This window comes from Sphaerodactylus townsendi, linkage group LG11 (assembly GCF_021028975.2).
Source record: "Sphaerodactylus townsendi isolate TG3544 linkage group LG11, MPM_Stown_v2.3, whole genome shotgun sequence".
Taxonomy (NCBI): domain Eukaryota; kingdom Metazoa; phylum Chordata; class Lepidosauria; order Squamata; family Sphaerodactylidae; genus Sphaerodactylus; species Sphaerodactylus townsendi.
Genome location: NC_059435.1, coordinates 54,568,621 through 54,594,643, shown reverse-complemented (window position 1 = coordinate 54,594,643; position 26,023 = coordinate 54,568,621). Strand labels below are relative to the sequence as shown.

General features: G+C 40.4%; 1 protein-coding gene across 2 annotated transcripts; it reads right to left on the bottom strand.

Annotated features, from left to right (window-relative positions):
- Positions 1-50: 50 nt before the first annotated feature.
- On the bottom strand, positions 51-23,526 carry STAM (signal transducing adaptor molecule). 2 transcript variants are annotated; one of them, XM_048510930.1, is made up of 14 exons: positions 23,359-23,526; positions 13,323-13,407; positions 9,619-9,694; positions 9,445-9,540; positions 8,733-8,879; positions 8,415-8,505; positions 6,318-6,510; positions 5,394-5,488; positions 4,529-4,617; positions 2,778-2,865; positions 2,438-2,492; positions 1,581-1,734; positions 966-1,147; positions 51-223 (listed from the first exon to the last, which is right to left on the bottom strand). In XM_048510930.1, exons 1-13 carry the CDS (start codon positions 23,396-23,398, stop codon positions 968-970), a joined length of 1,389 nt encoding a protein of 462 aa, XP_048366887.1. In that variant the 5' UTR covers positions 23,399-23,526; the 3' UTR covers positions 51-223; positions 966-967. The 2 variants fall into 2 exon arrangements, with proteins under 2 accessions (XP_048366887.1, XP_048366886.1); XM_048510929.1 differs by having other exon boundaries at positions 51-237; positions 972-1,147.
- Between the last annotated feature and the right edge of the window lie 2,497 nt (positions 23,527-26,023).

The following is a 26,023-nucleotide window of genomic DNA, read 5'->3' as shown; positions in this document are numbered from 1 at the left end:
TAGTAGTGCCTTCTGGGAGTAATTATTTTGTTGTGATGATGGAGGTTGTTGCTGTGGTGGAGGTTGGCTGCCCGGTGGCTGAGGCAGGGCTGAAGAGACTAAGTTATAGTTTGGCACCTGGGAGATAGTTCCAGAATTCTGGTAGGCGGCAACGTCAGCAGTAGCAACCGACGGCGGGCTGTACACGGAAACTTGGTTAGAATGAAGTGTTTCCAGGAACGGACTTAAGCCGTGGGGCGCTGGAAGTAAAACGGAAAAGAAAATATTTCGATGGACGGAGGGCGGTAGAGTTTGAGAAAGGCAGGTTAAAAAAAAAACCTGACTAGAATCTGCCCTGAGGAACACTCCCGCAGCGTAACAAACTGGAAGGAAGAGAAAACAACACGTATGCAGACGAATATGACCCGGAGTGCTGTGGCGATGAACGCAGCCGGTAACAATGTGAACAGACCTCTGCTTCTACAACCAGGCTCCCCACCCCACCCCGCCCCTCCCTGCAATCCTTCCCCAAAGTTACATCTGAGAGATACGTGGAGGAATGGATTCTCCAGATTGGAGTCTGTCACTTGTCATTTGTAAACTGCCTTTTCGGCAGATGCTTGGACCGGCGGCGCAAGGATCGCCAAGCCTATAATCTGACCATGAAATCAATATATAAAGTGGACAGATAAACTTGCTGCCGAGGTCTTACTGAGCTGTACCTTTTTAGTAGGCTCCAATTTAATGGCATACAGTAGTCTTAGATACATTATAATGTTCATAAAGAGGTCTGGGATATGCCATAAAATACTTCTCCTACACATGCACTTAAACTAAGGATACTCAGCTCAAATAACAGTTCAAATTCGAGGTCATGCAACTGCCGAGCCTCACATTCTATAAAAGGAGCAGATTGCAGATGCTATGAAAATGAATATGTCAAATATACGGAGTTAAGATCAAGTTTCGGTTATTTTCATTTTCACAATTACTTTGTATAAGATGTCTGAACTGGCTGGCTAGGTAATCCTGAGCTTGCCGGCGGAGGAACTGTGCCTTGGTTGAGAGATGGAACTTGCTCCGAAGGAAGACTATAGCCTTGAACATGGCCCATCTGTGCATTCCCTGCCATCAGATATGCATTACTTTGAGGTTGTCCTGGATAGACCTTAAAAAAAATGCAAAGGGCAGAGATAAAGATAAAAATACTCCACTTCCTTGCCCACTGAAAAGTTAATTACTTTGTTCTGCATTTATCAGTGGAAACATTACTAGAAAACATCTAGCTTTGTCAATATAGTAAGTAAACATTGTTAAAAGACAGAGCTATGTTAACAACCATTAATATATATTAACACAAACCAATTAGGATATCCGCACTACTACTTTGTATCTGTTCCCTGATTAAAGGAACAGTAAATCTGAATAAAGGAACAAAGAAATTTATACAAAACTCCATACATTTCATGCTCAAATGAATCACTAGTCCATGATTGCCACAACATACTACTGCACAAAAACATTTCCCACAAGTTATTACAAATAAAATGTCTCATCAGCACAGTATGTACCACAGGCCATCAGAACACCAGGACACAAACCTGAGAGCCAGGAACGCCTGACTGTCCCATATAATACTGTTGGTTTTGTAGTTTTGAATACATGGAATACATTGGATCTTCATTCATCAACTTGGTATATAGCGAGAGTGCCTCCATCACTTTGACATTGAGCTCTGAGAGTTCTGAATGTTTCCTGAATAATGAATGTATACAATTATTATTTTATTTATTTATTTGTTCCACTGAATATACTGCCCACCCCCAGAGGGCTCTGTAGCTATTTAGAAGCTATACATTATCTATGGGTTCTCAGAATCACAGATAATAGAAAATATTACCATAGCAAAAAGAAATAACATTCCCTGCAAACAAAGGTAAACATTGCAGCAAAAAAAATGGAGGAGGGGGACCCAGCTTCATGATAAGAGCAGCCAGCTCCATCCTCTTTTCCAAGCACTTACAGAATACAAAGTGCTACATAGAGGCACTATTCTTGACCACTGAAGGAACTTTGATACCACCTCTGAATTACTAGAACCACCATTAGAAACAGCTGCTAGGAAGAGACATATCCTGCTTTCAGCATATGGGAAAACAATGATCTCCTTTAAATCAGTTTACAGTCCTTTTGAGTAATTTCTACTAAACAGCTAAAGAACAGTTTGTGCTAAAACAATCAAATGTCTTATTAGTCATCAGAAGTCTAGCATAAGTCACTGTGCATTCTATAAAATTCTGTACTATTCTGTGCTATGAAAGTAGTTCTGTACTATTAAAGTAATAACAATATATGTGAAAAGAAGTCCTTGAATTTTGTTTTAAAATGTTTATGGGAATAGTTAGCATAAACAATTGATGTTACAAGATGGCCTTTCCCTATGAACATCTATTCTTACCGGTCTATGTCTTCCAGCTTTTCGTCAATGAGTGGTCCCATTTGATGGCACATTGCTAGAAATAAAAGTTTAGATTAACTACTGTAAGTCTCAACCAGTTCTACAACAATTTTTTTTTGCATCAGTAGCGATGAAAATTATTTTTTAAATTTAAGGGAAGTAATTCAATAAGAAGAGACAAAATATTTTAAAGAAAAGTGGACAAAGGGGTTCTGGAGTAAACAGTACTACAAATTTCAGTGGTGAAGCTTGGGGTGCTAACTGCCTCCCCTGTTCTCAGCTGAGAGAACATTTGTAAGTCTTGGAGGACAGTGGGGGGAAAAGACATTTGAAAATTTACCTTCAAGGTGAATCAGCTCTGGAAGATCCGGTTGATCATCAGATGGATCTGCACTCTGAAGCATCTGCAACAGCTGATCCATTTTATCCTACAATAAGAAAGGTTTGTTGTTTAGATCCCAGGCTATGAGAATTTTTTTGTGCATGCTGGGAACTATTCTAGGTGCGCTAAACATGCTCAGTGGGTTTTTCAGTACGCAAAGTACATAATACCCTATCAGATGCTGATTTTGAAACATCCCCTTTGCTTCTACTGTTGCACAGCAAGAAGAAGCTCTTTAAGAAATAAAACCAAAGCCCCGCTGGGAAGGAAGACAAAAATAGTTACACTGCCCTCTGAATGTTACCCACAGGAATCACAATGCAATGACCCCAATAAAAAGTCTTATCACACATGCACAAAATGCATCATTGTTCCTGAGCATTACTACAACTACTATAAAAAGAGTTGACAATACCAGTTCATAATTCCCTACCAGATGCTCATCAATAATAAATGCCCTTTATATAAAATATCACTAATAGTCGCTGAAATTTTAATCAATTGGTTAATTTAAAAAATCAATCCAATCAGCATAAATTTGCTTAGGAGCTAGAGTTTTGAAGGAGAAATAACTCCTATAGTTAGATGATATAAACATTATTATGCTAAGGATCATCAGTTCCTTTTATGTAAGAATGGAACAATCCCTGTAAAATGATGTGGGTTTTTGTTTTGCAAATTCTATTAAAAACTACCTATTTTCTTTTCTTTTTTTAAAAAATTATGGCCTGATTAACTAAAGATACATTTTGAAATGATTAAACATGCAGCAGAAATACTTTGCTTTCTGATAAATGCATATACATTATCTGACAGAGTCAGTACGTTTTCATTCACAAAGTAACTTCAAGTGTCCCCAGCAATTGTGTAAATTTTTTCTATGTGGTGTTGCTATTTTCTATCACTGGTTCTGCAAGTACCACTACCACCTAGTGGTTCAGTACACAATATTTACATCATAGAATAAGTACTAAAATACAGGAATCTGAAACAGCTACATAATAATCTCATGTATATAACAGATCTGCCAGACACTAGAAAAGGCTAGTATTAAAGAACAGATTACAAAGACAAGAATTTCAACACAAAATATTAAAATATATAAAATATTACAAACACACATGATCAAGTGCACGCTTAAGTAGTGAATTAATTATAATAGGCAGGATCATGAGTATTTCTTTTAAAATTATATGTGCAACAAAGCAGGCAACTGATTTCATTAAAATTAAGCCTCTTAGAACATAACAAAAACAGATATTAAGAACAGAGAAATTAGAAACTAAGCAGTCTCAAAAACTCAATGCCAATCTAGATTAATCTGAAAAAAGTGCTTCAAAAGCAAGGAAAAGATGAAAACAGAAACAGACATTTTCTTGTTTAAACAACACTGCTTAAGATAGTTTTATTTATTTATTTTGAAGGAGCATCTCTCAAAGACATACAAATTTAGTCTGATGGGAGAGATTATGCATTTGATCTTTTTTTCCGGCAAACAAATTGGAAATGAAGCCATTAGTCCCTTTTATCAATGCTAAAAGAAAAGAACACACACTCAAAGCATGTTTGGAATATCTAATATGCTTAATAACCAAGAAAAGCATTATTTTTATACATTCTTACGATTGTAAACAGTTGAAAGACTGCCTCCAGTGTGCCAACTAGGAGGTTTTAAATAGCTAGTTAATCGCGGAGGTTTTTGCACGTACTTCGTCAATATAAACAGGTTCAGGCTCCGGTTCAATAGTTTCAACTTGTACTTCATCATTAAACTGCACTGTTTTCTTCTCAGTTTTCACTGTAAAAATAAGTTTGGTAAACAATAAACAGCAAAGTAACATTTTGTAATAAAATGTTATAAAACATTTAGTATTATAAGAAAAAGAGAAAAATGCTTAGTATATTGTATGAAGGAAGGAAGGAAGGAAGGAAGGAAGGGAGGAAGGGAGGAAGGGAGGAAGGGAGGAAGGGAGGAAGGGAGGAAGGAAGGAAGGAAGGAAGGAAGGAAGGAAGGAAGGAAGGAAGGAAGGAAGGAAGGAAGGAAGGAAGGAAGGAAGGAAGGAAGGAAGGAAGGAAGGAAGGAAGGGGGCTCAAAAAAGGAAATCAAAAAGTTCATGTAAAGCAAAAAATACATGAATAAATAAATAATTGTTTAAAGTCTTTATATAAAAAAATTCTATAGATGTAAAAGATATGGAGGAATATTTAACAGAAGTACCAATTGAAAGATTTACATCTGAGAAAAGAATAATTCTGAACCAAGTAATCACCATACCAGAAATTAATCACACTATGAAGAAAAAAGCCTCAAATATAAGGTATGGGTGTTAACCTTTAAGGCCTTACATTAAATGTTTATTGTTGTACACCGCCCGGAGCCCCTCGGGGATAGGGCGGTATAAAAATCTAATAAATAAATAAATAAATAAAATAAATGGGTTTGCAAAATTACCTACCTAGTGAAAGTCTGGTACAAAATAGTGACACCAAGATCAGTTGTCCTGGACTAGATATATGTCACTTCGCTGCAACGCAAGCCACTGCATTTTTCTACATGAATATTAAATTACTCACTCATTTCTGGTTCAGCAGTAAGATCAGCAGTTACAAAATTGGAAGGAAACAATCCGATCCCTTGATGAGTTTCACCTTTCCACCAATTTGGATCACTGTTGTTAACAAAACAGTAAAGAGGTCACATAAGTACACTGCTCTGGCTCTTATGTATTATAATGCTAAAAATCTTACTTGAATTCAACCTCTAATATCCATCTCAAAGGATCATAATTAACAGTATTCATAATTATTCTAGCACAGACTTCAAGCAAGTATATTCACCATTTTTCCTACAGCTCCATTAAAACATGAAGAATTAGGCATCAAGGGAGACAATTCATGTGAGACACTTAATGAGGAGGACAAACTAGATAACAAAACAATTTAGAGCCCAATCTGGGGGGAGAGGCAGACTCACCTATGGAGCCAAAGCTGCCTTGTGCTGGTGCCTACTCTGCTGGCGTAAGGGGTAAATGCGCAGGTACCTGGGAGCTGCGTGACTCTGTGGCTGCCATTTTCTAGACCTGTCAGTACACGATGCTGTGCCAACATGGCTGGGTGCATTCTGGAGGCATGGCCAGGGATGGAGATTTAGGGTGGTGAGATACCAGCGTTTTGCTCCCTCTGCTGGCATAGGTGCCCCTTATACTGGCAGAGGGGGCAAAGGCGTTGGTGTAGCCCTCCACTGCTCCTACAGCACAGTTGCCCCTCCATCTGGATTGGGCTGCGAATATAACACTATAATTTGACCCATTTTACTTGTATGCTAACCCAAAATGAAATAAAAGTGACAAATACAAGCAGCACTATATGATTTAAGATGTAAACTTGCACAGTATAGGTCTCACTGCAATAAATGGAACAATCCTATAACCTGTGCACAGAATTGCAGCCTCGGGGGATTTTCATCTGCCTCCACGAAATCTGCTTTGCAACATTTACCTGTCATCAAGCACGGTGATAAGCTCTCCTGCTTTAAATGTTAGTTCATTATCTTCAGCAGCTTCAAAGTCATAAATAGCGCGAACCTTCCGGCCCTCGTGTTTATGATTTGTCAGGAGACTTGAGGCGCTTGGATAAAGGCCAGAAAGTGGAGTCTGCTGTTGTCTTTGTTCTTTCAGTGACAATTCAATAGCTGCAAAAAAGAATTAATCCACCTCAGTTTCAATAGACAAAACCAAAAGGATTTGTCTTTCTGAATTTCAACCACTCTGAGAACAGTCGGAAAAGATTTTAACTTCTTAAGAACATCTTTAGCAAATGCAACTGCAGAGAAAACCACGAAGACATGCCACTGCCACTTTTTGCTAAAGACACAGAGAGACAGGGAGGCAAGGCCTGGCACAGGATATGGATTCGTTCACTGTAAATGTTTAACTACATTGCACTGTCCCTTCTTTGTCCCGACCCTATTTGCTTATTCTTAATTATTAACTTGATTTACATCTTCGTTTTCTCCTCAATGAGGACCAAAAGTAGCTTACACCATTCTCTTCTCCATTTTATCCTCACTACAGCCCTGGGAGGTTAGGCTGAGAGAGTATGAGGGCCCCAAGGTTGTCCTGCAAGCTACCATGGCAAAGTGGGGATTTGAATCCGGGATCCCAGAGAGAACCACTACTACACCATGCTGGCTCTAACCTACAGAGGTTATGATTCACAGACATCATTCAGGTGCACAAAAATGCTTATGGGGTCCTTTAATTTGAACATCAATCTTCTAGTGAAATCACTACTCTCAAAATGTGTGTGCTTCAGCAACAGTTTATTTCATGGTGCATGTGCCCAGAAGGAGCGGGGCAGGGGGGCGGGGGGGGGGACTGCTTGAGGGGAAAATGCTGTGTGCTGCTGAACAAGTACAGATAGGAGCAAAGATCTTTCAACTGCAACTGTTTTCCCCTCCAAGCCTCCTTTTCCATTCCCTCATTAAAATGCCTTTAAAATAATACGAGGGTAGATAAAAATCAAATATTTTTTTAACATTTAAATTGGATTTATTAAATAAAAAGCCTTTGGAGAAAAAATTATTTAAAGATAGTTTAAATAGTTTTCTATATTCATCATGAAATAGGGATTATAGTCCAAAGGTATTCATCATGAAATAAAAATTATTTTTCAATTATGTAGCATGAGATGTAGCATAAATATATAATTCATGCAACGTATAGGGGTTTTGGGGGTAAATGAATTCCATTAATCCATTCACAATGTCATGCTCTTCCAGAGGTTTCTATATGATTATTTTGGGCAGTTTTTCCATCTAGAAGGTATTATCAAAAAAGCTTGGTTTGGCAGTTCTCAAAACTAGTTAATCTGTGTCTGCAGAGGTAACATGCCTCTTCTTAAAAGTAAAAATGTTACAAAATAGAATTTTAAAAAATACCTTACTGTCTTTTTTTTTAAAGACCTTAGCGTAACCATTTTTGCTGTAAATTACGGTTACTGTGTAAATTTATGTACACAGAATCCATCTCTTGCCTCTTAAGGACCAAGTTTCAAGAATTCAATGAACAGAAGATTGTTTGTAGTGGAATAGATCTGCGCAAGCAACTAAGGGTGAGGAGGGAGGGGCAAGCAGTAAAAATGGAAGCAAAACCTTTTCAGCAGAATGTTCCACAAGTCTTGAGATTATCATATTCTCTCCCTAAGGAGAAAAACCTGTCATGGCAACAGGTCATATAAGAGATCAAATCTGGGAATACTTTAATGAAGTTCCTCTACCTATGGATAAGGCAGGCATTATTCTAAAAATAAAACCTTCATCTGGTTGTGAATGTGAAGACTATAGCAGCAAGAATTAGTCTTTATACAAAAAAACCATGATTTAAATCAAGTCTCGACGACCAGTGATTTAAACTGTGATTCAAATCACTTTGACCAGGTCTCTTAAAAACTACCTGCACAAAGCTCAAAAATTAACCTGTTTAAACTAGCGTCCGATCTATGGAATCTAATATCAGTTTTTTGTAAATTACAGAATTTCACGAACATCCAAGTTGTCAGCCTTGATCATTTAAGTATTTCGATGGAACAGCCTACCTTTAGCTATATCTTCTTCCTCTCTCTTGTTTGCTACGACTCCAGGATCTTTGGCTACCAGGGCTGGGCTTGCCTTTGCTTGTTCCGCAGCCTAGTCAAAGGACATGGAAAATTACTACAAAACTGAGTGCAAAACATTCAATCAGAATATATCAGAAACAAGCCTACTAGAAAGGTACTTATTTTTATTCGTCTTTATAAGCATATTACACTGCAATGCCTTCTGTTACAAACAAAGAGTAAAAGTCACAGACAACATATGCATTTTTAGACCTTGCTCCCAGGTTATGTACAGCTTCTGGCGTATTAACAAATTACCTGTGAACCAATAACTGGAAATGTAACACCTTGCTCTTTAAGATTTTTTATCATAGCAGATATCAGACTAAGTTGGGGGTCATTTTTGAATTCATCTGTCCATTCCACCATGAGGGCTTTTAATTTTTCACAAACTTTTGGATGACCCTGTAGCAAAGGTAAAATTATATTATTTCCAACTTTCAAGGAACAACACATAAATATGACAGTTTATTTACTGCACCAACTTAATTGTAGCCTTGAGAAAAGGGGGATCGGTTTCTGGAAAAGGCTTCCTACATGCAGTTTTCTGGACACAACTAACATTTAATGTTAAGAATTGCATATCAGGTTAGAGATCGTGTATCAAAGTTACTTTCTCCTTACACACTATCACAAAAATTAGGAGTCACAAAATCTAGACAATATTCAGAAGAGAAGAGGAGAGAAAAAGAGAGAGAGATCTTCACAACTGTCTACTTTTATTTACTAAAATCCATTTATTTTTGAAGGTAATGAAAGACCAGGTTATATTGAATTTATTAATAAGGGGAAAGAAGGATATTCCAACTACATCTTCCATCTCTCCCCAAACACAATTTGCAAGCTGTTCTCTCAAACCAACCTTTATAATGATCCATATTTAAGCAACTCCCAAGTTCTTTCCAGCTTTTTCTTCATGTTTCATTTAAACCATTATTAACAAACGTCAAAAGAATTTTAAATATATTACCTTATTTAATACGTTGCTTACTTCACTAGCAAAATCTCTTGAACATACTTCTAAATGAAATATTTTACCACAGTTTGAAACACATGCTCCTAGAAGCTAAAAAGAAAAAAAATGAAAATGAAATATTGGATAATACAACTTCAAATGTTAAAGGTCTTTTGAAAAGCCACCTACTGTCAATGCTTGCATAGCAACATGAGGATCCTTGTGGTTCACTCTCTTCATAACAGACCGAAGGCAATCCTTAGGCCTAATAAATAAGATAAGTAGTTTTTAAAATATACTAGCACAAATACACTAGCTCACTTTAAAAAAATACCCATATGGAAGGAAATAAAGAACAAATCTCTGTATTGCTGAAGAGATAACAAAATTCTCTTTAACAAATTATCTAGATTACAATGTAAAATTGACTCAAAGTCTAATTCACTTCTCAGTAATGACTCCATTAATTTACTTGCCTGCTTCCACAGTAAAAGTCGCAATGAGAAGGGAAAATCACAGTTCATTTCCTCCAAAGACTAAGAGAATAGCACTGCTGGTATCTCCTTACAAATGGAGGAAGGTCAGAAGAAACCACAATAATGGCTGATTAGTACGTGGATCCCCTGCTTACTATACTTCAGTCCACAGCTCTTATTATCTTCATAGGCAATATACCACATTTTCTCCAGAACAGATAAATATTTTTAAAGTCTGTCCAAATTAAATATTTATTGTTCAGAATCTAGAGAGGAGTTTCTTGGGAGGTGGAACATGTATGTTTATGTATCTATATGTATGTATTTATAATATCAATTAATCCAATGGTCAGCATTGTCTGTGTACAAAAAAAAGACAGAATTTCTGCCAGCCCAAGGGAAGTGCAGACAACTGTGTCTGGATTAGGCAGATGTGAAGCTGCAGGTGAGCGGAGTAGGAACTAGAGATGCTGCCATCTCCCCCACTGCCAAAGGGAAGACAGGCAGCCACAATGGAATGGAGGGGGCAGAGAAAGGCAGAATGGCACAGAGGGGGCAGGCAAAGCATCAGGGAGAGGTTAGGGGGCACTGTAGTGCAAGGAAGAGGTCTGGACCAACACTGAGGGTAAAGTGAGGAAGAAGAAGGGTGTGCAAGGAGAAAGATGCAAGTAGAGAGCACCAGTTGGAAAAAGGGTGGTAGTAGTAAGAGAAACCATAGAGGAGAATTTTCTTCCCTATGAGTTTATCAACGGTCCTCACTTGCACTCTATACAATGGTGAACTAATACAAAATAGGACATCACTTAGTATTGCTGGTTGTATCAAACTTTTAGAAATAAAGTTTACAATATTTGGTATGATCAAGAACAGCAAACAGGAGGACAAACAATTCTCAGGTGCAGGGAGCAAAGTCGGATGTTAATATTTTAGCCATTTCAGAAAAAGTGTTCTATTTATAAAGAGTTTCAGCATTTGAGGAAAAGTACAAGATGAGACAGATGGCTTTAATGGTGCAGATATTATTGATAATATTCCCACAGCATATAGGTTGTGATTCATTATCATCAAGGGACATTTTATAGATGTAACAAATAGCTACTGAATTCCCTTGTGTTAAGAAACACAACTAAGTCTAACTGTTATGTTGAAGAATGTAAGGGGGTAGGTAGTATGGGGTGCATGCTTTCATTCCAGTGAGGTATTTCATTGTTTTCACATACTTGTAACTAAATGTGACAACCATCTGCAGGAGATTTTATATCGCAATTTCTAAGAAATTACTTTTTAAAAATTCTAGTGTATCTATGATTTCACTCCTCTCCGAAGCACTGATACCCAGCAACTGAGAGGAAGGTCTAGTTTAAGTTACACTGCAGCTTTAGGTAATCTATATTTGGTCATGTCTACGTTTTACAAACCTCCACATCATACTTAGCACTACTAATTATAGAAAATGCTGCCACACAGCATAGTCATCTCACACACTGTACAAAACTGTCAACTTGTTTTATGTGAAGGAGAAACTACTACCAAGTTTTCTGTATAGATAACTGGAAGGAATGCTGTTTGCCACAAGAGGTTTTCGTTATGTTATACGCGAGTTAATGCCAATGAATACAATTAAGCACTTCCAAAGTACATAAATATTTTATACTTTAAAGTATTACTTATTTATTAAGCCAGCGGGGTGTAATAGGTAAGAGCAGCAGTCTCTAATTTGGTGAACTGGGCTTGATTCCCCATTCTTCCACATGAAGCCTGTTGGGTGACCTTGGGTCAATCACAGCTCTCAGAACTCTCTCAGCCCCACCAACCTCACAAGGTGCTGGCATACCTCTACTTCCCAGAAGACAATTGCAAACCCAATTAGATTTTAGGCAAGCCTAAGGCCTTTTGCATACGCAGTGGCACTTAAGTTTGCTTCACTGGACTGTAGACCCCTAAACTATGCTCAGCAGCTTTTCAGAGTATCCTTGGTTTTAAAGGGAATTTACTATGGGACATAGCTAAGCACAAGCATAAACCCAAAGCAACCAGTAATGCACAGCTCTTTAGCTCCTTCATATCTAAACCAGTTAAATTAATCTAAACCAGTTAAATTATATGAATGAAGGATTATTCCCCTGTTGATCCCAAATATTGTTTGCCTGGTCCAAGATAATTTATTTATCTAAAAAGGTAAAGGTTTCCTGTGCAAGCACCAGATCATTACTGGCCCACGGGGGTGACATCACATCACAACATTTACTAGGCAGACTGTTCCGCCATGCTTATGGTTGGGGACAGCAACAGTATACAACTAGCTGGCCTTCTTTTTTCCCCCTTCCCCCCCCCTCCCCTTCATTTCAATGTATGGTGTGAATGCTGATTTTACAAGAGATATAATTTGAAGTTTTGACTGTTTTATTCCCCTTGGTGGAGATTAATGGTGCCTGGATATAGATGAAAATGTTTTACTGATCTTTTTGTTTATTAATTGATGTTGTAAGCTGTTTTGAGCCCGTATGGTGAAGAGTGGTCTAAGTTGAATAAATGAATATTTTTACGGAGTGGTTTGCCACTGCCTTCCCCAGTCGTCTACACTTTACCTTTAGCAAGCTGACGACTTTTTACCAACTTTGGAAGGATGGAAGGTTGAGTCAACCGTGAGCCTCATAAACTCAGGTTGTGAGCACAGCTTTGACTGCAGTACTACAGCTCACTGCTCTGCACCTAGCAATAATAGAAACTTTAGCCTTTTAAGCAATATTTCTTGATGACAGCAATGTATTTGATAGCCAGTGTGAATTGGTACAAAGAAAGGAAAAACTGGTTGCTTTATCGCATTAATATACTGTTTGATCGGCATGTGATCAGTCATCACTGCATGGGTATTATAAGATCTCATTCTGCAATGCTTTAAAAGGTTGTAAATTTAAAAAGCAGATCAACTCATCAGATGACTGATCATATTGAAATTGCTCACACTTCAGGCGATTATTTGAAAGCAGCTGGGGGATATGTTGGTCTACTTGATCATATCAAATGTCAGGCAAGAAGATGTAAGTAGTATAAAGTCACATTCCGAACTCAAGTGGAGACTGAAGTGTCTCATTTACAACATCAAGCAGTAGTTTAAAAATATAGTACCTGAAGTCTGCAGTCATAATAGAATACAATATGAAATGCCTACTGCATCATTTAATAATAGAATATTCTGCATTAACCATATAAAGTAGCTCTGCTAAATACACTTCAAATTTCCAATATGTCTCACAAAATGGATACTTCGTAGGCCTTTCAGCATTAATAGAAATACTTTTCTCGCTTTCCCTATAAGTGCCTTGCATATTCCAGTAGTGAAAGCTATGAAAGACGCTTGTAAGCATAATTCAATTTTCACCCTCTTCAAAATAAAATCCATACATTTACACTTACCCGGTTCGTGACTGTCCAACTTTATCACAAATGTCTAAGATGAGTCCCCAGTCTTCTGCAGTATTCATCTCACTGGTTGCTTTCTCTTAAAAGAAAAAAAAAAACATTAAGATACAGGTAAAAAATTCACTCAGTGTCCCAAGACTTAAACAGATACAGTCGGTCTACTTTTTATTAGGTACAATAAAGCATTTAGACATTACCTACACGGACTTAAAATTGTTACATTAAAATGTAAGATGAAATGAAATTATATGTAAACTCTTTTTTAAAAAAAACTTTCAGTATTGAGGCTGTGAATATGTTCAACAGGGTCCCATTAGTCAAGATATTCACACATTGGCTTATCAAGTCAACACATTCTACTGCAGCCAATCCGTCACGCCAGAAATTTACTTTATCATAAGCAGGCCTTGAAATGTTGTTGGGGAATGTCATACCAAGATCCCTACAGTAGAATAATCTTCACACTTGCAGAATGGTAATATGTTGCTTCAATAAATCCCTCAATTGTGGGGAAAAACCAAACAAGGGCAGACAATGATGTAGACCAGGGGTCTGCAACCTGCGGCTCTCCAGATGTTCGTGGACTACAATTCCCATCAGCCCCTGCCATAGCTGATGGGAATTGTAGTCCATGAACATCTGGAGAGCCGCAGGTTGCAGACCACTGATGTAGACAGATGGTATAGGTTGAGGTTTCAGGCTTGTTGAAGGCCAGTACCCAGGCTTTGAAGGCCAGTAAGAAGGAAAGCTGTAAACCCTGAATCAAGTACCTCCCAAATCAGACCTGAAATTCAGGGACAACGGTCATTGGGTCCAATTCAGAAAGAAAAACCCTTTTGCCCTATGTTGCCAATTCCCTCCCTGCTCTGAGTTTTGGTGCCGTATTAGAGGCAAAAGTTCATGATCTCTCCATTTGAGCAAGTAATCTATCATGAACTACCAATTTGCAGCTACTATCACTTGTATGAGGTCAAAATGGTAAGTTATTATTAAACAACAAAGCTTGGGTAAATAAAGGCCAGGTTTGCCAAGGAACCACCGGATTAATATATGAAAAATTATATCAGCATACTGTTTCATACAACGGACATCTCAATAAGATACTTTCTTAAATTACTGAGGGAACTAGAAGGTAGCTAAGAGGTGCCTTTCAAAGATGGAAGGAAAGGGCATCTCATTAAAGAAAGCACTTCAAATTGTGAGGATCTAACTTGAAGACAAAATATAAGAAAATTCTTGCTTGCTAATTAAGACAGGACTACATGATGGCCTAAATATATAATACTAACAACAATAACAACAACAACAACCAAGATTTCCACATAAAGAAATCAGGATGGAAGATTTGCTTTACTGAATAGAACTGAATATTCATGTACAGAGAGATTAAATATTTTGCCAAGATAATTTCAGTGCTGCTTCTGATGAATTCTTTTTATGAATTCATTCATAAATATTTTAGTATTAGCTGGTTCAAATGCTTCAAGCAATCTTAGACATGGTGTTGCATGGTTTTCTTCCCCAGAATCATCTGGCCAACATTAATACGAACACAGATATATTCCTTTCCAAACCTATGCCCACCATGTTATTAACACAGTAAACTGACTGGTTAATTCTACCAAAACAAATCAGGGATAGAAAAGCAGTACAGAAAGGAGAGACAGGCAGAAGGCTGTCTTACTACTTAGTATAGACTGTTAATCAGAAGAATGTATATTAATTTGTAGCCTATTCTATATCACAACGCAGATTACTACAAGCATAGAAATATGCAAAATGCAGCAGTGCAAACAGTCATATCTGTCGTATTAAGAAAATTATACATTCCAAATGTTTTGATGTTCTGCAAACAGCTGCATAGATGGTAAATTATCAATTACTTGTTCAGAGACAAACTTAATTAGCCCCAAAATGAAAAACCAACCACCAGCAGAGGTTGCAATTCATTTAAATAATCTGGTAGCTGCATTACGAAAAAATATCCAACTACATAGTCAACAAGTGAATAAGCTCCGTTAGGTCAATAAATGGCATGTGTGACCCTCCATTTCTAAATTACTTTGATATCAATGTTGTCAAATATTAACATTATAATTTATGCTAGACAAATAGTGCTTTTTTGAGCTCAGTAGATGTACCAACTTGTGGCAAGTGCGCTCCATGATTACACTGTTCGGCCACAAAACACACTGGCAATGTAATCCTAAGAAACTTTCCTAAGAGAAAGTCCCATTGAATTGACCTGAATGGGAGTCTTGGAAGAGTTGCTTTGGGTTTTTATGGGTGTCTTTGAGCCATTCATTACTGCTGATCGACCCTGACCTACCTCACAGGGATTTCATGAAGAATAAAGATGGGGAGGTCTGAATGTTGCCCTGATCTCACTAGAGGTACAACAAAAACCTAACCAACAAGCAACGTAAAGATTAAATACCACTGATTGCAATTCATATCTAACATGGGGCTCAAAGGAACTGCTGGAAGAGCAAACAGTTGGGAAAGTCTCATTTACAACTCTTCTTATCTCTTAAGGATATGTTGAGGCCACTTGGTCATCTCACTGTAGGCCCCCCCCCCCCCCCGCCACACTGTAAATGCCTCACAACTGTGCTCAACCTTCACGACAATCAACATGCTTGGTTTTCATGTAGCTGGGTTTATTTGGTGTGTACAGATGTTACACACCAAAATGTAATTAAAAATTACATTTTTTCTACATATGCAGGGAGTTCCCAAAGTATGCAAAAGAAAGTCCAACCTCAGTTAGATAGTTCCACTATATGGGAAGTAGCACTCAGACATGAGTCTGCCATGGCAGAAAACAAGCCAGGATTCACAAGGAACTCACAGACGCTAGGAAATCCCGCTCCTCCGCTGGTCCCTGCTCCCTCCTGCCGCTTTTTTGCTCCAACCTTCTCCTCTCCCTATCATTTGTCTCACTTGCCTAGTCACTCTACCTCCTCCCCCAATGCCTCTAGTATCACCATCTTGCATGTTCACTTGCCAGCATCACCTCCTTCCACTATCTGTTCGGCTTGCTCACCTCCCCAGTACTAATGTCTATCTTACTCTCTGCTCCTTTGCTCCTGGAAGTTTTGTTTGTCTTCACTGTCTCCTTCCTCGCTTGCCTACCAGCCTCGCTTTGTGATGCCTCACCCTTCATGTCCTCAGCCCATTGCCTTTTTATAGTGTTGCAAAAAAAATTCCTCAAAATGACAGCTGAGACCCCTGCTGCCGTAAATTGAGTTTTTAGGAATTTTTTAAATTCAATCACTTATTTTCTGTTTTGTATATTTCTGCAAACCTGGGGCTCCCCTTAGCTTATAGACAAATCCTGCCTCTTCTCTACACATGACTTTTTGATCCACGTTCTGGGGCAATGTTCAAGCTTAAATGTACAGATAATGAGCTTTTTTCCTGTATGGAGGCAAAGGAACACAGAAGTAACAAGATTTACGAGGTAATGAAGAGACTGTTCCTCAGACCTTTTCAATGTTTAGAGCTTGTGAGGCAACACAGATAGTTCTGTGTGTACTGCTCTACAAGTGTGTCCACTGTTGGTGGCTGCCACCAGCCCGCACTCCTCCACCTCATCGGAACCCGCAGCCATCTGACACCCCCCCCCCCTGCCCGACCCCTGCACTCGCCACAGGTGTCCGGGCAGGCCCACAGAAGTACAATGGACCAGGTAAACCCTCCGTTGCTGGCTTGGTCCTCAGGAGTCAAGAAGCAAGGCAGGCAGAGGAGACAGATGGCAAGGGGGACCAGTGGAGGACCAGGGGTTCTGGGCCTTTGTGCCGAGGTCCCAGGTCAGCTACAGGAAGGCTGTTCTAGCGCAGCCGAAAGAGGAGACCAGTCCCACCCTTTCCGGGTCTAAAAGGAAATGTGAGACCACAGGCCAAACAACCACTGGGTGCCCGGGATGGACAAATGGCCCATGTCCCAGGTGGAGCAGGGTCTTCAAAGGGCAGGACTGGAAGATGGGAGGGGATAACAGGAGGACAGAGAAGACAGGGGGAAGGCAAGAGTCAAGACGAGAGATAGGAAAGCAAGATAGGAAAATAGAGAGTGAAACTGAAAGGGAGAGAAGGAGAGTAGAACCAGGGAGAGACCTCATAGGCTGGGCCAGAGTGCCCAGAGGGCCCAGGCCCAAGTCAACCTGACTCATCCAGGCCAGCCACCAATAGCTGATCACTTCACCAATCCAACAAACTGGACCCAGCCAGGAGCCCTGGGAGGAATAGTGAGGCAGGACTACCTATTCAACAGGAGCTAGGATGGGCAGTAAGTCATCTGGGCAAGGAGAAAGAGGGATGGCACACCCAGCAGCATTGGGCCAGTGAGCAACCAGCCTCACACACTGCAATAATAATTCAACATTACAGTACTCTTTCCATACAGGGCATCAAGGTCATCTGGCTTTGAGATCCAAGACCATGACTTCTTCAGAAACCAGACAACACCCCTATTTAATCTGAACATACATTTGGCTACTTGATACTTGTCAGCTCACTCCATCATAGCTACAAGGTCAAATAATACTTACGTTTCAACCATCATGAGGGGATTCCAGACAATAGGTAACCCTTCAATATAATTCTGAATTAAGCCTTCCAAGCCTCATTAAATTCCAGTCACAAATCACATAAGAGATCAACACCAGCCTACTGCACCAGCAGTAACGTGTAAATAAGTGGTAATTAGGCCAAGTATTAGCATGGCCACAGGGAACAAACCGGTAGTCAATTAAGTGTTTGCTATAATACAGATTTTAGATAAAGAGAACGATTAAGGATCCAGGAGTAATGTGACAGAGAAAAGAATGGCATGCTTCTTCTGTCTCAACATGAAATGATTGATAGATTCCAAAAGATAATGGAGTAACCGAAGTAGCAAAAATGAAATGTGTTGCATACTGTTACATTAGTAGAAAATAAAAGGAATCTAGTAGCACCTTAAAGCCTAACATCATTTCTGGCAAGGCATGAGCTTTTGTGAATCACAGCTCACTTCTTCAGATATAGACAGAATGTGAGTCCTTCTGTCTTTAAGTAGAGAATACTGAAGTCAGACAATGTATTGCTGAAGGCTTTCACGGACAGAATCAACTGTCTGTTGTGGATTTTCTGGGCTGTGTGGATGTGATCATTTTTGCTCCTAGCTTTCTGCCCGCGTCTAGGGCTGGCATCTTCAAAAGAATGTCACAATAAGATATCTATCAAGCATTTCAGGTCTTGAGATAGCAACAGCATGACACATCTTACCATGACATGCCTCTGAAGATGCCAGCCATAGATGTTGACAAAACATTAGGAGAAAAACTACAGGACCACAGCAACACAGAAAATCCCCAACTGTCAGCAAATTAATAAAGAAGAAGAAGAGTTTGGATTTATATCCCCCCCCCCCTTTCTCTCCTGTAGGAGATTCAAAGGGGTTTACAATCTCCTTGCCCTTCCCCCCTCACAACAAACACCCTGTGAGGTGGGTGGGGCTGAGAGAGCTCTGAAAAGCTGTGGCTAGCCCAAGGTTACCTAGCTGGCGTGTGTGGGAGTGCACAGGCTAATCTGAATTCCCCTGATAAGCCTCCACAGCTCAAGCAGCAGAACGGGGAATCAAACCCGGTTCCTCCAGATTACAATGCATCTCATCTTAACCACTACGCCACTGCTGCTCCAGGAGATTAAGATGCCACTTTAGGAGATTAAGGAACCCAGTGGCAATAACATGGAAATACCAAAAACAGGCAAATGGCAGTAGTGGGGATGATTGCAGAGAGGTAGAAGGCATGCAGAAGCACTGGTAATGAGACAGTAATGCCTTCTCCTGGATTGAGGGAAATTTAGAATTCCAGTCCCATTGCCAATGCTGATTTCTCCATGCCTGCTAACCCTCTACATGTCACACTCACTATTAACATTTACCTGCTACTAATTTTTACATGCTATTGCAACTGAATTACCCGCTACTGTCTGAATTACCCTCGGGGATGGGGCGGTATAAAAATTGAATAATAAATAAATAAATAAAAAAAATTCACTCTTCTATATTTAAGGACAGATGGGCTCTCAGAAATAAGCTGTGACTCATGAAAGCTCATACCCTGTCAGAAATGAGGTTAGTTTTAAGGTGCTACTAGAGACGCTTGCTTTTTTAAACTGCTATACTGTATTCTCTCTACTTCCCCTCCTCCTGGAAACCCCCAAAAGCTTTTCATTTCCGTACTTCTTTTTCATTTTTCTACCCACCAGCCTTTTATCTGCTCCCTCATCTTCAGCTATATTTATTGTTTACTTCAACAAGCCGTGCCTTTTCTACATAACAGGTACCCAAAGCAGCATTTTGCTTTCCTCCATTTTATCCTCAAAACAACCCTGTTAGATCAATTAGTCTGAGAAAGTGTAAATGGTTTGAGGTCATCAATGAATTCCCATGGCAAAATGGACATTAGAACTGGGTCTCCCAGATTCTATCGAAAACTCTAACCACTACACCACACTGGCTTTCATAGGGTGGTTGTTGTTGAACAGTAGCAAGCAGTTGGGCCTGGATGAATCATGCAAGTCACGTCTTATCAAGTGCCCGGTGCTTGCTGTCAGGACTGGCCCCAATTAAGCTCCCTCAAAGGTCAAAACTGTGCTGGAAAGTGCCTTGCCCTCTCTCCCATTGTTCACTTTAGCTGAGACAGTCTGCCACCAGCAATTGCTCCTAGGAAACAAACAGGGAATGGTCCATGTCCATGATAATATTTTGCAACCACTTTAATGCTCTTTTACTTAAAGAAACAGCACAGCAACCATTTGGGGAGGGGTGGGGCGTTAGGAAAAAATCTATAATTAAGCTGAAGGGATTATGCATTCTGATCCTATACATATATACTCAGACATAAAGCTCACTCAACTTGGTATAATTTGTTTCCATGAAAGGATGTACAGGACTACAACCAAAGAGTCAACACTATCATTGTTATCTAAATGGATGTATACAAAACACATTTTAGAAAATAAAGCATTCTCAGCAAAAAAACAAACAAAAAAAAACCTCTGAAAGTAAACAGACTCATGCCAAAAACATTTATTTAAGAAAGATACCCAACACAAGACCTACTGGGCAACTATAAAATAGATGAAGTATTGTGACTGGTTGTAGATTTTCCCCACTATCGTTTCAAAGTGGTAAGTAAGAACAAAATAAGTTATTGGCATTTCACCAGATACCACAGCCAAATCCAGTTTATTTCACAGGAACACACAATTCTTTGTTTAATGTCATCACAGAGTTTATTTCACTGCATCTGTGCTATTCTCTCTCTTCTCCTCATACATGGCATAACTGTAAAACTTCATCTCATTAGTCTTGAATCAATCTTTAGTTTGCATGCCTATCTGTGAACACCTGTCTAAATTGAAATTTGTTTCATCCTCAAAAACTGCAGCTCTAAACTGGAATAAAAACATGGCTTACAACCCTGGTTGGAAGGGATGAAACAAATTCGATTTGACCAAGCACCCCCAGAGTTTCATTTTACACTTCCAATCACACTTTGTAGATAAGTAGAAACACAAGAAAAAGCCCATCAAGTCAGATCTGCGCCTGTCATGAAAAGTGGCATATCCTGCTTTTGTGGTGCCCAAGAGTATCTGAGTAGGACCTGCTCTTTTTTTCCAACCAGCCTACCCGCCCAGAAACTGAGATCTTCACTTCACTAAAGGGAAAAAAATGAACCTAGAAACCTCAAGTTATTTGAAAGACCTCTGTGACATCATCATCATCATCATTATTATTATTATTATTATTATTATTATTATTAATTCAATTTCTATACCGCCCGATCCCCAAAGGACATGTTACATACTTCTCTTGGGAGAGGAAGAGAGGAAGAACAGGAGACAGAGCCTTGCTTCCACCTTCTTGGCAAGACAATCCAGTTTCAAATTTTAAAAAGTCAGAACATGCTCTCAGGGACAGACTACTGAACTACACAGATCTTTGGTCTGACTGCACAAGGAAGTTTATTATTTTCTAATTAGAAGAAGAAGAAGAGTTTGGATTTATATCCCCCCTTTCTCTCCTGCAGGAGACTCAAAGGGGCTTACAATCTCCTTGCCCTTCCTCCCTCACAACAAACACCCTGTGAGGTGGGTGGGGCTGAGAGAGCTCAGAGACGGTGTGTGTGGGAGTGCACAGGCTAATCTGAATTCCCCAGATAAGCCTCCACAGCTCAAGAGGCAGAGCGGGGAATCAAACCCGATTCCTCCAGATTAGATACACGAGCTCTTAACCTCCTATGCCACTGCTGCTTACTTTTGTTCTCTCTGAAAACAGCTGTTTTCCCTGGGTGTCTTCATATCTACTTTATTTTGCACAATAGCTACATTTTGCATAACTACTTTGTTATAATTTCTGTCTGACTAGTTCATATTTACAAGCGTGATTCTATGACAAACATCCAAATGTGTGTATGAATCACTGATGACTCTCTGCACTGTACATAAACGACCAGTAATGGGCAGCACACAAACTAGCATTGTCTAATGAAAGACTCTTTCCTGCTAACGCCTGCTGATTACAATGACTAAATATCTGTCATACCATATAACAGGGGCGTTGAACTCATTTGTTATTAGGGCCAGATATAACATATATGTGACTTTGTCGGACTGGGCATGGGGTGTGTGTGGCTCCTTTGACTGGCAAACTCCTACCAGGTCCCCCAGTCCAGACTGGCAGTGTGTGGGGGGGGGGGGGGGGGGGCAGGAGGCTACCTCAGTTTGAGAGGGCTTATTAGGCTTGCAAGTCATCTGATGTACCTCCCCCCCCCCAGTCTGGCCTAGTGAGCCCATGTTTGACACCCCTGCCATATAGAGACCTTTCCGGCATCTAAATGTCATTGGTTCAGCCCAGTCTTTTATAATAGCACTAATCTTTGACGTTAGCTTTCACTGAGCTTAAAGAAGATACATAGCAAAGCACCACAGATAAAAACAACTTTGAAGGGAGGTTTAGGTGCGTTACACAATTCTTAGAACAGTATTCTCGTTACCATGCATATACATTGTTGAAATAGATTAATATGCTTTTTAACAATCAAATTTGAAAGTCAGTGAATGACTGTGAGATCTAACTGCACTATAATAAATAATTATTTATGAACATGAGAATCATATGAAGCAGAGATTACACACCAAATATGTATACCACTTTTAAGCCCAAAGTCAGTTCACAACAAGAGTGTGGAAATCACCAACCATCAAAACTGTTATGCTCCTTTCAGGGCACCACCTTCCAAACAGGAATTCTGCAGCACCCCTAAGAGAAAGGCTACTGGGTAAACAGACAAGGAGAGTGGGAAAGCACAGCTATCAAGTGAATGAATGAGCAATTGATCATTTATAAATATCTGAAATCATTTCTATGAAATAAAATTCACATCTCATCAATTTACACTGGTCAGACTACCTTTTGGCCTATAAAGCCCTTCTCAGAGGCAGCATTTTGGGGCAAAAATGCATCCTACAGAAATTGAAAACGTAAACGGTGCCCCGAATGATTAATATACTTTCTAGAACTTGTCATCTGTTTGTCCAGTTCATTTTTAGAAAACATGAAAATAAAAAGTTCTAGCAAGAAACAGGAAAATAAAAGTAAAAAAAAACAGGAAAATAAAAGTCCTAATATCAGCTGGGAAGGAGATAAAGTGGCCCAAGAAAGTAAACAATAATAAATGCGCAAAATATGAAAATAAAAGCCCTAATATCAGCTGGGAAGAAATAAGGTGGCCCAAGAAAGTACACAATAAGAAATGCAAACAATTAACACACATAACCAGTTTCGTTCAGCAGGACCCATGGGAGGGAGAGCGAAGGGACAAAGACCATCCCTGCCCTGAATGTGGAGGGAGGGGAGAGGGGGCCAGTCATGAAAGGGGGGGCAGCCTGGGGAAGGGACAGATCGATGCGTTGGGGAAGCCGAGGAGGCACCGGGTGGGGCCCGGAGGGAGCCCTGGCTGGACCAGCCTGAGACTCACCCACATCCTGGTCGAAGGGGTTGGTGGTGAAGAGCGGCATCTTTCCGGGCAGCGGAAGCAGGAGAGTCGGGAGGCGTCACCCTCCCCTCCGGGCCCCTCTGGGGGAAACAAACAGCAACAAACTCCTCAGCTCAGCGACTGCGCAAAAGGCCCCTCGGCGGCTTAGGCTCCGCCCCTCTCTCTCTCCGTCTCAGCCTCCTCATCGGAGCCGGCCTCGCAGTGCATGGTGGGGGAAGAGAAAGGCGTCCAGCGTGCTGCCTGATAACAGATGTTGTTCTCTGTAGTTTCGACCAGGGAATATTTTTTTTTCAATCCCGCACCTAATTTACATTTCCATGGCGTCGTCTCTTCACAGGACTTTTCTCTCTGCGTTGTTATAGGGTAAAGCCCCTTCAGGCACGTTGTGGGCACCTATTCCTCACCGGAGAAGTCACCTGATTAGAGTCTCCAAAGAGCAAGAATTTCTGGTGCTGACAGAGCCTTAGTACACGTCAGGCTGTCATACAAAGTCTGTTTAGCTATTCTAGCAGCAATGCCAAAACTAGTTCCTGTAAAGAGTGTGGGTGTTCACGTGTTCACGTCCCGCTCAGCCACTTTTACAAGACCTTCCCTTGGGTAATACCTGCAAAGCTTTCAGAGGCGGAATGTTTAAATGGATGCTGGGAAGTTCAACATGATAAAGCGGCTGTCCTCATGACCTGCTTGTAAGCCTTCTTGTGGCATTTGGTTGGCCATATCGAAACGGTTGAGGATTAGACGAAGGTTGCTGTGTCCACATGGTTTTGGTTCTTCATGTAGCTCCTGTTGTGCTTACTGCAAACAGACATTTGCAGTGGTTGGTGCTGGGAAGCACACACAAAGCACTTTCCTTGCCCACACACAACACCAGGGAGCTTTTAAACTAAGGATTTTTTAAAAATCAGAAAGTGCTAAAGCAATGATATGGTTGTAATGATATATTGCTACAGTCTACCAGACCCTCTGAATTCTCAGCTCTTTTTTTTTTAAGTGGCACTTGTTGCAAAGAGAAGTACAGTTTTCCTGTGGGGTAGGGGAAATTGGCAGCCGGGGGTGGGATGTGAGGCAGGAAACTACATCAATGTAGGGTGAAACTTCAAAAATGTGCACTTTACCATCAACGACATGCAAAGCTATTATGATAAAGTTGTGGGACCAGGCAACCCATTTTACTGCTTGCTGGTGTGTTGCAGGAAACTCCCTAGTGATAAGAGCAGTTTGACAATGAAACTATTCCCTGGGGAGTGGCTCTTCCCTAGCATGTGGATATGTCCAAAACATTGCAGAAAAAAAAAAGAATCTTCCTGAACTAAACCTGAACTCATTCAAATCTACTACTACTTGGAAATGTATTTAGCAGATGTAGTTAAGCAACCATATTTATACACTGGCTCTGAATGGGGACCCATTCTCCTGTTCTTCATTTATCCTTACAATCCTGTGAGGTAGAGTAGGCTGAGAGTGTGTGACTGGCCCAACGTCACTCAGCCAGTTTCCATGGCAGATTGGGGACTTTAATCTGCTGGTCCAAGATCTTTGTTGAACACTTTAGCCACTGCACTTCACTGACTCCCTGCTATAAATGTTTGTTTCCATATATAACAGCAGTGAGTGTGGCTCTTTGACATGCTATCTGGGGATGTTCTTCCCCAATAAGTCACTCTTCCTGTTGGAGTGCCTGGGAGACGCTCGAGTATGGGGGCACATCCCTGGAAAAGGGTCTCTCACACTCCCCCGACTGACCTCACCTTCCAAAATGTGGTTTCGGAGAAACCGCTGAGGTTGCAAGACCTCCTGACTCCAATGTGTACATGCAATTGCCAAATTCCCCTGCGCCCTTTTGCCCTGTTCATTGTCTTGTATCCAGGTGCTGCAAACCCCTGCCTGACTTGTTTGTTTTTCCTCTTGTAAACTGTCAATAAAAGGGCTTGGGGAGAAACGGGATGGCAGAGTTGTCCCCTGCATCTCTCACCTGCCGAAACGACATGCTGTCTCCGTTGCTGTAAGACTACATCTTCCCATGTTCCAGGGAGATGATTAAGGGCATTATTTGGTGGGATTGAGGTTGGCAGGTGGTTCTCAGCTGAAAACAGCTGCAGTTTGTGGGACAGTGGGCCTCATTCCAGAAATAAAAGTAAATGGCTTTCTTCTCTCTCTTCAGCACAAGGTTGGTTAACAGACTTGCTGAGATGCCCAGAGGAGGATCAGCTGACCACAGAAAAAAAGGAACAGAACCCCCCCCCCCCCCCCCCCCCCCCACACACACACACGCACACACACACACACACACACACACACACACACACACACACACACACACACACACACACACACACACACACACACACACACACACACACACACACACACACACACACACACACACACACACACACACACACACACACACACACACACACACACACACACACACAATAGCTGGCTTGCTCTTTTTCTTGGTGGCTGATGTGGTTGTTTCACTTTCTTCCCTTCAGTTAGCTTTCCTTATTCCCAGGAGTTGCCTTGGTGCTGGAATGAGAGCATAGAGGCTACAGAGAAAGGGTGTGAATTGTGGGGGTATGGTTGTTGGAGAGGACACAGGGCCTTTTCCTCCCTCCAGGCACACAATGACTGGCTTTCAACAGTG